At 35.1% G+C, this 14826-nt stretch overlaps 1 protein-coding gene across 1 annotated transcript in view; it reads right to left on the minus strand.

Moving 5' to 3' along the window:
• Positions 1-14826, minus strand: part of RIMS1 (regulating synaptic membrane exocytosis 1) — a 395670-nt gene that overhangs the window by 263001 nt on the left and 117843 nt on the right. Inside the window, 2 exon segments of the mRNA XM_024731859.1 lie at positions 10956-10967; positions 12936-13149. Of these exon segments, the coding sequence (XP_024587627.1) occupies positions 10956-10967; positions 12936-13149 (226 nt within the window).

Here is a 14826-nt window from a genome sequence, read left to right on the forward strand (position 1 = left end):
TCATTTGGAACAGAGGTTGGGAACACTCAAGCATAGCACCACTGTTAAAAACAATGCAGATTTTGGTGCTGAGCCATAAGGAGAAGACTGACAGCTCCATGATAGCAACAAGGGAAACAAAAGACAAGCAAGAAGCTTAACAGAAAGAAACAGAGAAGCAGATAAGGAGAGTCTGGAATTGGAGCAGACTTTGAAGACTGGCTTCAATACAAGCAGAATACTAAGATCTGGGAGATCAAGAAAAGAGAGCAGTGGTTAAAGACTGCCTGGTTAAAAACACCAGCATCCCTGATGGGAAGGCTAGAGTGATGTGTGCATGCCAAAGTTGTGCCCACAAGTAGCAACATCAGAGGCTGCACACTGCAGGGGAAATTGGTTTCACTGAAATAGTGCAACCAACTCACTAAACAGATAAAGAAGCAAACAAGCAAAAAAAGGCCCCGGGAGTGGGAATTGGGATCAGTAACCAGATTTGCCAAATATATAATCTAAAATGGCCAGTATTCAACTATAAATTATGAGGCATGCAAAGAAATAGCAACATGCAACTCGTTCACAGAAGAAAAAAAGGACCCCCTACAGAGAGGGCCCAGATGTCGGACATACCAGATGAAGACATTAAAAAAAACTGTTGTAAATATTTTCAAAGAGCTAAAGGAACTATGCTCAAAGAATAAAGCAAGTTGTGACAACAACATCTCATCAAATTGAGAAGATAGATAAAGAGATATAGCTTACTAAAGAAATAAAATGATTCTGGAGTTGAAAAGAATAACCAAAATGAAAAATTTACTAGAAGGGCTCAACATTAGATTTGAGCTGGCAGAAGAAAGAATCCATGAACTTAAAGACAGATCAATAGTGATTATGTGACCTAATGAAAAGAGAGATGAAAGAATGAAGAAAAATGAACAGAACCTCGGAGAAATGTGGGAAACCATTAGCTGCACCAACATATGTGCAGTAGGAGCTGCCATAATGAGGAGAGAGAGAAAGGGACAAAAAAAATTTCAAAGCATCAAGGGCTGAAACTTTCCCAAATTTGATGGAAAACACTAATCTGCCTGTCTAAGAAACTAATGAACCCAACTAGGAAGGACACAAAGAGATTCATACTTAGACAGTCGCACATCACAGTAAATGTTGAAAACGAAAGGCAAAGAGAAATTTTTGAAAGTAACAGAGAAAATAGACTCATCACACACAAGAGCTCTCAATAAGATTAACAGTTGACTTCTCATCAAAGACAATGGAGGTCAGAGGGACTGGGATGATATATTTGAAGTGCTGAAAGAAGGAAAAAGAAACTGTTAACCAAGAATCCCAAAACCAGCAAAACTATATTTCAAAAATGAAGGAGAAATACACTCCTAGGTAAACAAAATCTGACAGAATTCATTGCTAGAAGACTCATCTTTAAGAAATACTAAATGAAATTCTTTAGACTAGACAGTAATATGAATTCACATGTAAAAAAAAGAACTATGGTAAAGATAATAACAGGGGTAATTATGAAAGTATACTTTCATATTTCTTCTTTGTTATCTTAAATTATTTAAAAGTAGTATAAAACAGTATTAATATACTAGTATTGTTAAGTCTATAGCATAAAGAAATCACATATATTTGGCAATAACAACAGCACAAAGGAGATGGATGGAAGTAACTTTGGACTAGAGTTAGGAAATGACAACAGATGGTAACTTGAAGCCACAGGAAGAAGTTAAGAGAACCAAAAATAGTAAATAAGAATGTTATATAACAGATCCTGTAAATGTATACTTGCTCTGATTTCTTCTCTCAACTTCATTAAAAGATAAAACCATATAAAGTGATAGTTACAACAATGTATTATTGGACTTGTAACATATACACATAAAATATATAAAAATGATAGCACAAAAAAAGGGAGAAGCGTGAATAGAGTCATGTAGAATGGACATTTTTAGGTTTCACTGGGATTAAGGTAGTATAAATGTGAAGTAGATTCTGGCAAGATGGGTGAAATAGATACATGTATCAAATCATCATATTGTATACCTTAGATTTACACAATGTTACATGTCATTATATCTCAATAAAGATGGAAAAAAAATGTATACTGGAAACCCTAGAGTCACTGAGAAAATAAATCAGAAAATACGGTTAAAAATCACTGAAATAATTAAAACATGCCTAGAAAATACTCTTTTAATGCAAAATAAAACAGTAAAGGAGGAACAGTGAGGAACAAAAAAAAAAAAAAGAAGAGAGATAAAAAGCACAATGTAAACTAGGAGACAAAAATACAATCATATCAATAAAAACATTAAATATGAATGGATTACAAATCTAATCAAAAGACAGAGATTGTCAGCCTGGATTAAAAAAAAAACCCAAACCTAAGTATATGCTGTTTGTATAAGACACACTTTAGATTCAAAGACAAATGTATGATTAAATTAAAAGAATGGAAAAGGATATACCATGTAAACAGCAACCGAAACAGAGCTGGAGTAGCTATACAAATATCAGATAAAATAGGCTTTGCTTGCGACTAATAATTTATTCCCCACTAGTGGCAGCAATGATAGGGAATCTATCTACTGCTGAAATATGTTGGAGGAAGACCTCAGGGATGTATGGAGAGTTGGATGGCTGGTGACAGAAAATCTGGTCATTACTGCATCTCTATGTGGGTCTATTTGCATACTGCTGAAAGCTTTCATCACTCAAGAAAATATCCTGCACATGCTGAAAAAAGAATGGTCTTTTAGAATCTGGGCTTAAGCTTCTGTGTTAATTTGGACCTACGGCTGAATGGTAAAACAGAAGCTGTTAGTTCTCTCCACATGTTTAAAAAATAGTCTTTTCAATTGGCAATGAAAGTCTCTTACTTTGTGTGCACCCTAGGGATAGCTGGTCTAGACAGATATTAGATTCCAAGTTATCCTAAACTCAACAGAGCTCCTGTTCTGATTACTTTATATAGGTTAATAAGTACTTATGTAGTTGTAACATAAGAGACATAAAGAATCACCAGAGAAGAAAGAAACCAAACTTCTAATGCTTTGAATATGATAGCTTTAAAAAAATCTATTCTCAAGAAATGACTCACTTAGAAACATTTTCATGTAAGAATCTAAATCCACACAAAGTGAATCCTTGGAGATATAAAACTAGTTTGATAATTTTGGTTTAAAAACAGCTTTGTGAAAAGCACAATGGGATACCACATCACTTCACAGGCAACATGACAGCTATAATAGAAACAAATCCAGGTAGTAACAAGTATTGATAAGAATGTGGAGAAATTGGAACCCATAAATACCATTATGCAGCTGCTTGGGAAAACTGTCAGTTCCTCAAATTGTTAAACATAAGGCTACCACGTGACACAGCAATTCCACTTCTAGGTAAATGAACAAGAGATCTGACCACTTAGGTTCACAGAAAGCTAGGCAGTTTGCCATGGGTTAGTCTTTAGCTTTGTGAAAGCTCTGCCTCTCACAGTCCCTTTCCTTAAATTAGAAGGGTTTTCTCTACACCCTAAGATGCATCTGTATTGAACATTGGTTTGTGAAATTGTAATTTCTGGAAACAGGTTTTATAAAGGTTTTAAACTATGATTTCAGGAGTGGGGACAAAACCAGGACTATAAACATCCCAATGATTAATGAATATTAACAAATGTTTCCAGAATAGTAATGCTAAATTCAAGAGATTAAAATTCTATGGCCCTGAAAAAAAGTGTAGCAAATCCCTAAAACTGATTTGTAATAAATTTTTTATTATTTTCATTATCTAATGAAAGTTTTTACAACTTGATGTTTTACTCCTCTCTCAGACAAGCACGACACAGTAAGAGAAACCTTGAAAAATCTAATCAATTAAATTGCTTAATGAATGTTCTCCTCTCAGTGTACCCTAATATTTCCTTATTAATATGTTTATTATTTATAAACTTTTCTACTTAGGCCCATACTATCTTTCTGGGCAGAATCTCTAAGAGAACATTCTTGCAAAGAAATCCATGATCAAAGCATCTAGTTAAAAAAGAGAGAGAGAGAGAAACATGAAAGTGGACGCAGGTAAACTCTTACAGTCATTTTTTTTCAAAAGATCGAAGGTTGAAAATTATGATCAGATGGCTCATCATACCATGGACTAAATATGGATAATTCTGAGAGATTTTTTTCATAATGAGAATAAATATTTAACACAATCATGCAAATCATTTAAAAAATGGATATGATTCTACTGAATTGCCTATATTTATCTAACCCTAGTGAGAGTAAAAACAAAACAAAACAATTTTGGTATTTAAAACAGAGCCCGTGAAAGCAAAGTTCTTTATTGCTGCCAGAATCAACCTCCCTACAGATAACAACTTGGGGTGAGGACAGTTCCAAACTCAGTTGGTGCTGTCCCATTCCACCCAACCCTTACACTTTGAGTTTTTTTCTATAAAAACATACTTTATCAGCATATCATTTAGTATGATTTCTATAAACAAACACCAATGAAAGGGTATGAGGAGCCAGTTAAAAAAATCATGACTTTGTAAACATTGTACCTCATTAATTACCTTGATATAAAAAAGTTTCTTTGTACATGATGTATAAAAGGTAGATATGTGTAGCTTTCACATTAAAAAAAATAAGAAAATGGTCATGTTCTGTTTTTCAGAATATTGCTGACATTTATTACAAAATACTCTTAACATATAACACCTGACACTTTTATTTGCATGAAAATAAAGATTAACTAGAAAGGTAGCAAATTCATTTTTAATTGCTTTATTCATCAGCCAGTTACCCCCACCAAACAGGAAATACTGATCAAATTTTACAGGAAGTCCCAAAGGAATTGAGTTTAGAGGATGTAATTCAGTTCACTTAGTAAGACCAAAGTGTTAATTTACTAAAGGAGTTATCTAAAGTTAATACCCTGTCATCAAACAGATGATAAAACAAAAACAATTTAAAGATCTAACAATTGTAAATATATATGCAACCAACATAGGAGCACCACAATACGTAAGGCAAATGCTAACAGCCATAAAAGGGGAAATCGACAGTAACACAAACATAGTAGGGGACTTTCACACCCCACTTTCACCAATGGACAGATCATTCAAAATGAAAACAAATAAGGAAACACAAGCTTTAAATGATACATTAACCAAGATAGACTTAACTGATATTTATAGAACATTCCATTCGAAAACAACAGAATACACTTTTTTCTCAAGTGCTCATGGACCATTCTCCAGGATAGATCATATCTTGGGTCACAAATCAAGCCTTGGTAAATTTAAGAAAATTGAAATCATATCAAGTATCTTTTCTGACCACAACACTATGAGACTAGATATCAATTAAAGGAAAAAAATCTGTAAAAAATACAAACACATGGAGGCTAAACAATACACTACTAAATAACCAAGAGATCACTGAAGAAATCAAAGAGGAAATCAAAAAATACATAGAAACAAATGACAATGAAAACATGATGACCCAAAACCTATGGGATGCAGCAAAAGCAGTTCTAAGAGAGAAGTTTATAGCAATAAAATCCTACCTCAAGAAACAAGAAAAATCTCAAATAAACAACCAAAGCTTACACCTATATCAATTAGAGAAAGAAGAATGAAAAAAACCCCAAAGTTAGCAGAAGGAAAGAAATCATAAAGATCAGATCAGAAATAAATGAAAAAGAAATGAAGGAAACCAAAGCAGAGATCAATAAAACTAAAAGGTGATTCTTTCAGAAGATAAACAAAATTGATAAACCATTAGCCAGACTCATCAGGAAAAGGAGGGAGAAGACTCAAATTAATAGAATTAGAAATAAAAAAGGAGAAGTAACAACTGACACTGCAGAAATACAAAGGACCATGAGAAATTACTACAAGTAACTCTATGCCAATAAAATGAACAACCTGGAAGAAATGGGCACATTCTTAGAAAGGCACAATCTCCTGAGAATGAACCAGGAAGAAATAGAAAATATAAACAGACCAATCACAAGCACTGAAATTGAGACTGTGATTAAAAATCTTCCAACAAACAAAACCCCAGGACCAGACAGATTCACAGGCAAATCCTATCAAACATTTAGAGAAGAGCTAACAACTACCCTTCTCAAACTCTTCCAAAATATATCAGAGGGAGGAACACTCCCAAACTCATTCTACGAGGCCACCATCACCCTGATACCTAAACCAGATTAAAGATGTCACAAAAAAAAAGTAACTACAGGCCAAAATCACTGATGAACATAGATGCAAAAATCCTCAACAAAATACTAGCAAACATAATCCAACAGCACATTAAAATGATCATACAACATGATCAAGTGAGGGTTATCCCAGGAATGCAAGGAATCTTCAATATATGCAAATAAATCAATGTGATAAACCATATTAACAAATTGGTGGAGAAAAACCATATGATCATCTCAATAGATGCAGAAAAAGATTTGACAAAATTCATAGAATTTTATTTATGATAAAAACTCACCAGAAAGTGAGCATAGAGGGAACTTACCTTAACATAATAAAGGCCATATATGACAAACCCATGGCCAGCATCATTCTCAATGGTGAAAAACTGAAACCATTTCCACTAAGATCAGGAATAAGACAAAGTTGCCCACTCTGACCACTATTATTCAACATAGTTTTGGAAGTTTTAGCCACAGCACTTAGAGAAGAAAAAGAAGTAAAAATCCAAATCGGAAAAGAAGAAGTAAAACAGTCACTGTTTCCAGATGACATGATACTATACATAGAAAATCCCAAAGATGCTACCAGAAAACTACTAGAGCTAATCAATGAATTTGGTAAAGTAGCAGGATATAAAATTAATGCACAGACATGTCTTGCATTCCTATACACAAATGATGAAAAATCTGGAAGAGAAATTAAGGAAACATTCCCATTTACCATTGCAACAAAAATAATAAAATACCTAGGAATAAACCTACCTAAGGAAACAAAAGACCTGTATGCAGAAAACTATAAGACACTGATGAGAGAAATTAAAGATGATACAAACAGATGGAGAGATATACCATGTTTTTAGATTGGAAGAATCAACATTGTGAAAATGACTATACTACCCAAAGCAATCTACAGATTCAATGCAATCCCTATTAAACTACCAATGGCATTTTTCACAGAACTAGAACAAAAAATTTCACAATTTGTATGGAAACACAAAAGACTCTGAATAGCCAAAGAAATCTTGAGAGAAAGAAAAACAGAGCTGAAGGAATCAGACTCCCTGACTTCAGACTATACTACAAAGCTACAGTAATCAAGACAGTATGGTACTGGCACAAAAACAGAAATATAGATCAACAGAACAGCATAGAAAGCCCAGAGATAGATAAACCCACACACATATGGTCACTTTATCTTTAATAAAGGAGGCAAGAATACACAATGGAATAAAGACAGCCTCTTCAATAAGTGGTGCTGGTTAAACGGGACAGCTACATGTAAAAGAAGGAAATTAGAACACTCCCTAACACCATACACAAAAATAAACTCAAAATGGATTAAAGACCTAAATGTAAAGCCAGACACTATAAGACTCTTAGAGGAAAATATAGGCAGAACACTCTATGACATAAATCACAGCAAGACCCTTTTTGACTCACCTCCTAGAGAAATGGAAATAAAAACAAAAATAAACAAATGGGACCTAATGAAACTTAAAAGCTTTTGCACAGCAAAGGGAACCATAAACAAGAAGAAAAGGCAACCCTGAGAATGGGAGAGAATATTTGCAAATGAAGAAACTGACAAAGGATTAATCTACAAAATACACAGGCAGCTCATGCAGCTCAATATCAAAAAAACAAACAACCCAATCCAAAAACGGGCAGAAGACCTAAATAGACATTTCTCCAAAAAGATATACAAATTGCCAACAAACACCTGAAAGGATGCTCAACATCACTAATCATTAGAGAAATGTAAATAAAAACTACAATGAGGTATCACCTCACACCAATCAGAATGGCCATCATCAAAAAATCTAGAAACAATAAATGCTGGAGAGGGTGTGGAGAAAAGGGAACCCTCTGGCAGTGTTGAATACAGAGTGAAGGAAGTCAGAAAGAGAAAAATCAAATACTGTATGCTAACACATATATATGGAATCTAAAAAAAAAGGTTCTGAAGAATGTAGGGGCATGACAGGAATAAAGACACAGATGTAAAGAATGGACTTGAGGACTCGGGGAGGGGGAAGGGTAAGCTGGGATGATGTGAGAGAGTGGCATGGACATATATACACTACCAAATGTAAAATAGATAGCTAGTGGGAAGCAGCCGCATAGCACAGGGAGATTGGCTCGGTGCTTTGTGACCACCTAGAGGGGTGGGATAGGGAGGGTAGGAGGGAGATGGAAGAGGGAGGAGATATGGTGATATATGGTTATGTATAGCTGATTCACTTTTTTATAAAGCAGAAACTAACACACCATTGTAAAGCAATTATACTCCAATAAAGATGTTAAAAAAAACCCAATTTAAACAGGCTGTGGGGAAATCCACAGTATCCCTATATACTTAGACTTCAGAGAAGTCTTTTGATGAAATAAAAATTATCATTTTATCTCTCAGAGTGTGCACTTTGCACTTTACACACGTAATAATTTATAATGAGTTTATTTTATACATGCGTCAAGTGCAAAGTGATTCTTCATGACAAGCTGTTTTCTTTATAAGTACACAATCTCCCAAATTACTAGAGGTGACTTAGGCTAAGAGTGAAGTTTTGAAATAAAATATTGCCAGGTTGCAAAAGATGTGATCATTAATACTTTTCACTGGACTCAGTAAAGAAATATTTATGTCCTAGCTATCCCTAGGTCTTCATATCGTATACACTAGTATTTTAGTCACTTTATTCACCAATTTAACAAACTAAGTAGACCTCATCCTTATTTTATTGAACAAGATGGAGATTCCTTTTAGGAAAGTTTTATTCATCCTTATTAGTCTTTGCTTTCCTCTCATAAAAGCACCCCCTCCACACATTTGTAAATTATAATTTCTCTACGAAAAATAAAAGATCTCAGAGGAATAGGGAAAGAAATAACAATCAAGTACTTTGCTTAATACTTGGATATTCTCTTTAACACAACTAAGACAAAATCTGGCTTCAGTTTCCTTGGACCAAAATGGAAATTCATCGTCAACCTTAATCAGCTAAGAAGCATTTTAATGAAATTTTGACGAAGTACTTAAACATAAATGGTAGATATATGCGTTCTAATCAAAGTGAAGATAATAACTGAAAGTGATTGTATTTTACAGGTTTTTTCATTCTATTTTTGACTGACAACCACAAAATCCCCCTGAATTCTTATTACAGAGTCAGTAATCATAACAAGCACAAACACCCTACCTGTATGGGAACAATCAATCTGGCCAGCCCTACGGAAGTAGCTAGAGTCTGCACAACACCAGCATTATTTATGTGCTTAAACTTTTATTCTTTAAAGGATTTTAAAATTACCTACATTTCAAATGTAGACTCATCCAAAGTAGTGTTCATGAAACCAAAAGTGTGATAGTCTAATTATGTTTTTTTTCCTAATACAATACATTACACGTATCCCCCGCTTTTTAAAAGTTCCCTTCACTCCACTTTGCTTTTACGAAAGAAAAAAGGTGAGATGTGAAAATTAGCATTCCGTGTTTGTTTTGGAGTGAGCTGTTACAGAGGTAGTACACACCCAGAGCAGAGAGAGCAGCCCTGCCAAGCTCCTTCCCCAGGGACTGCACTCAGCATCTCAGCATCCAGCCACCACAGCTTTGAAATGTGTCTGTGGGCATTTGTGCCTTATCTGATTTATTTTGTGCATTCGTTAGCAAGATATGTCCAGAGGTAATTGTTTCTTCTCTTTATGCCATTTGGTCTTACAAAAGTTTTCATAGAAAATCTCTATTTTCAGATAGTGGGGGAAACCAGTATTGCATTAAAATAATAGCCCCTAGAATGATCTCACGTACCACCAATGGTACAGGCAAACACATTTAGTGAAAATAACTACCCTATATAATACCCTGATTTCTTTTTCATAGAAAAAACTTATGAACATATACTAACATCAAGTTTAAAAACACAAGTTAATGTTCAGCTTAATGTCAGGCTTGCTGCCTACACACTGCAGTATGTAATCTAAACTTTAAAACAGTTGAACAGAGGCAGCTGAGTTGATATATTGAACCCAAAATACTCATTGCCTCAGTCTCATATCGGGAAATTGTAATTTACACCAAATGAAAGTGTATAGTATGTCTGCAAAGGACAGGCTGTTGTAAGATTCCACTTGTCTCCTATCTCACTGAGTACATCCTCTGTGATTTCCAAGGCTGATAAGAGTTAAAGGTGACCTTTTACTTCCTTAGGAGTGATTTCAATGCATGAGGGAGAAGAAAAGAGCAAAACTGTGGTTCAATATGACAACTCTGCTACTTGTGTTCTATAGAACAATCATTTTATTCTGAGCTCTTGATTTTAATTTGATCCATTGTCTCCACTAAATCAGTACATCCCATTCCTCCTGCTGTAGAGTTTCAAATCACCCGCCATGCATCCAATGGGTGATGAGAAAGGTAAGGCCCATTAGACTTTATTGTTCCTCAAGGCAGATGAATCATCCTTAAAACTCAGGGAGCTAAGAGGACAAATGAGCTTCATAATGATTTAAATTATGTTAAAATATCACTGTTCCCATGAACACAAACTACCCAGACTTTATCTATCAATATAAAACTCTGTAATGCTCCTAGATGTTCATTTTATTTTTCAATGAGAGCTACGAGTGAGCTCTTCCTAGCATGTAATTTCTTTGTGAAATATAGTGATTAACAACACTAGGTGAAACATTCACTTAATAAAGTTCACAGCATTGTAATAACAAACGATAGAAAAGAAATCATGGATTCTAACCACTTTGTCCTCCTTTGGGAAAGCATCCAAGGAAGCAGAGTAAAGAGAGAGGGAAAAGAAGAGAAAAACAAAAATAAGGCATATATTAATAAACAGATTTTAAGAAAGCAATCATGTGTTACTTTAAAGTATAAAAGCACAGGTAGTTTAAAAAGTAAATATTTATTCTTACCAAAAAATAGTCACTGTTCAATCTTTTGTTGAAAATACACATATACTGATCCTGCTATAAGTTAGGTACAAAAGTTGGGCACTATAATTTCAGAACTTTCGAGAACTTGGATTATTAAATCTACATTTAAATCATTCTTCAGAAAGAAAACTTAATTCACTACCATATTTAGTCCACCTATTATTGAAAAGACATATTAAAATGCATAAAATTTGAATGAATAATTATATCAAATTACTCTTAAAATATTTATAGTTATGACCTGGAAAAATCTAAGAATGGGAAGTATTTGTAATAAATAAAAATGGGAAAAGAAATCTGTTAACCATTTAGCCATAAATTATCTCACAAGGAAGATTTATTCATAATAGGTATTTCAAAATTTACAGTGTCACAGGAAAAAAACAACTTTATACAATTTTGTGTCCCTTGTCCAAGATTAAATATTTTAAGTTGTGCTTTGTTTTGTTTTTTGAATATTTTTTCCAAGATTGAATGGGTTTGGTAAAGATGGATGAACTACATTAGGCCTGCTTGTCTGCTCAAAAGCATAAGTACCTCTTAGCTCAATTTCCTTTAAACCCCTCTCCTGTTTAAAATATGAGTTTGATTCTATGTTATTGGATTGCCTCAAACCTATAATGTGAAGTTAAAAGCATTCAACAGCTATGGGCACTCAGCCCATTTGCACCCTAGCGTTCAGCATCAGCACCCTTTCAGATTGGACAGTACCCTTACTGCATGAGTTGTTAATATTTTGAATACCATCACAGGTCTCATTTGCAAGAATTCATTCCAAAAAGTGTGTTCAAGAACTAAAGAAGGGAAATTTAACAAATAGGTCCCGTGCACTTTTTATGCACCAGACACGATCTCAATCCAAGCTTGTTTTGGAAAGGCTTTAAGGTAGCATACGAGGATTAGCTAAAACACATAACTTTTAGGAAGAAAAAAGAAAACTTTTTTCTTAAGAACGGAACATAAAGAAAAATTAAAGTTGCATAGATTTGAATTGTTTTAATTCTCATACCAACCATATGCATTAATTACTACCATACAGTTTCATAGATAAAGATGCTGTTGCTTGGAGAAGTTAAGGCTACAAAGAAAATAGTAGGCTCATCTTAAGTTTAATAATGCATCTATTTTACTAAATGTCTTAATTCCCCTAGAAGAGATTTTAGAATAATACCCTACTTACAACTCAAATACACTACCAAAGAATACAATGTTGATGGGTAGGTTCACTTTAATTTTAACTGTGATTTTCCAGATTAGGAAGATATAAGTGTAAACCACCACTTTCCCCCACGAAATTAAAATTTTGACACACTCTTTAAATATCCAAATAATTTTCATAAGGCTTAGCACTCTTTTCTTTTTTTAACATGATAGCAAATTTGAAGTTACTCTCACAGAGGCTAATTATTGCTTTATACATGATTGCATTGGGTTAAATTTAATGCCACACAATCTACCTTGATTTTATCTTCATTCAATCTGAAACATATATTGCAGAAATTCAAGGTAGGTTGTTTTGTTCTGCTTTTTTTGTACAAGAAGAATTGGTGGTAACACGCTTCAAGGGTTTCATAATTCACGATACTAAATCTACATTAACTACTTTCTTCAGAAAATAAACTTACTCCCATAGGTAATCTGTTGGTGTTGAATGGGAATCATTTATCGAGATACACACATACAGAAAGCGCATCTTTTATGAATTATCTGCATCGCTCGTCCCCTGCTCTGGTCACGGGGGAGGCGGGGCGCATCCACCTGTGCGCACCGTGGGCGGCTCTACTCACGTTGTTGGACCGCAGGGACACGCGGCCCCCGCAGCGCGCGCAGAACTTGGTGCTGCAGTAGGAGCACAGGTGGCCGCAGCCATCGGCGAACTTGGTCTTGTGGCAGATCCCGCAGGTCGGAGCATCGTCTTTGTGCTCACCCTGGTAACGCCGTGCTTCTTCCCCTATTTTTCTCACTTGCTCCTTATAGCTTTCAAATTGTTGATGCAATCTCCTGGGCAGAAGAGAAAATGGGAGCAAGCTAAGGGAATGCTGGAAACGGGAACAAAAACACTTTTTCGTAGCAGAAGAGACGTCTAGCTTTTGAACTGAAGCAAAACATACGAAGCCACTTTCCCCCCTAACCTTACCACCAGAGGTAAGAAATGTATTAGCCTGCCTTCTATTAGCTCCAGTAGTGCTTATTAGCACTGAACCGTATATAAATAGGCTCTATATAATCATTCCATATAATTTCCCAACAGTGGAATTCCTGTATCCACTCCGTGACTCTGCTTCTTTGACAGGTGACTTTCAAAGTATTTTTGACTGGGACTCCACATCTTACAACCACAATCATGTGTATATAAGGCAAACGTTATACAAGATTCTTAGCCTAACTCTGTAGAATGTGCTCTGATATTTTCTGTCTTATTCTGTTTGAAGTTTAATACAGATTACTGTTTTTAAAAAATTTGTCACAGTAAATTGGTCCCAAGACCCATGGTTGAAGCATGATGCATACTTGGGAAATGACTATTTTAAACTACATTGCTAGGCAAGCTGTCTTCCATGAAGTATCTTCCTTCACTTCCATTCCTGGAGACATCTGTGTGGCATCAAGTATTCCACACAGGACACAGACTGGACTGTTTATACGTATATACCTATATGTGTGTGTATATATATAGGTTACAGTTGAGCTACCTTAGATCTGTCGCATCACATTACAAGCTCTAAACCATACCTTGCAAATATTCAGATTTTTCCATGCCCCACTATTGCTTGATCTCTCCCAGGTCATATGTATGAAAGTTGCTATTACTCTTTATTGATAACTGCTGGACTTCGGGCAACTACATTTGTTGAGGCAAAGCATTTCCCCAAGAACATTCACACTTAATATGGTTGAGGTTTCCTCCGCTCCCCGTTAGTGCAAACCCCTCTCTCTCAAACTGCTACAAACAGAAACGGTTCCATATTCTGTACAGAGCACCGTGACAGCCAGTGATTCTCCAGAGAAAGGAAGCCTTCATTTTGTCCCAGGAAATTGTCCCAGGCTTAATAGTCATTGGCTCTTACACCAAAAGAGAAACTCGTGGGAAATGTCTAAGCAGATGTATCTGTGTATCTAAGCTCGTTTGCTGGATGTGAGTTTCCCCAGGATCAGAGAACACACATGCTATTGTCAGTTAAGGCAGTTAGCGTGATGCTCCACATCTATGATAACTGCGGGGAACTGGGACTCCCTGGAAACTGCATTCAATAAGTGAAGTCCGAGCACTGCAGTGTTTGAAGTATGGGGATTTCATTATATTTTCATTTTAACATCAACAGCTTTTGAGCAGAACTTTAATGATTACTTTAAAAATTCTCAAATCCCTTTCCTGCTTTGCCAACTGTTACTTTTTTCTATTTTAATTCTCATAATTAAAGCAAACATAGTTGCACTAGCATATAAAGTAGTTTAGAATCTGAAACCCTTCCCAGTTTAAAGGCCAGCGAATTTCAGTGCAGAGAGGATATTGTGATATTTTATTTAATGCATGCAAGAATGTCTGATCAATTACTGAAGAGCTGTTTGACCCATTCCAAAATGCTGAGCTGAGCAGACAGGGAGCGCATGAATAAATATTTATTGTGAGAACCACCAAATCACACATATTTAAATCATATATATATATATATATAT

This window comes from Neophocaena asiaeorientalis, unplaced genomic scaffold (assembly GCF_003031525.2).
Source record: "Neophocaena asiaeorientalis asiaeorientalis breed wild unplaced genomic scaffold, Neophocaena_asiaeorientalis_V1.1 scaffold450, whole genome shotgun sequence".
NCBI classification, from domain to species: domain Eukaryota; kingdom Metazoa; phylum Chordata; class Mammalia; order Artiodactyla; family Phocoenidae; genus Neophocaena; species Neophocaena asiaeorientalis.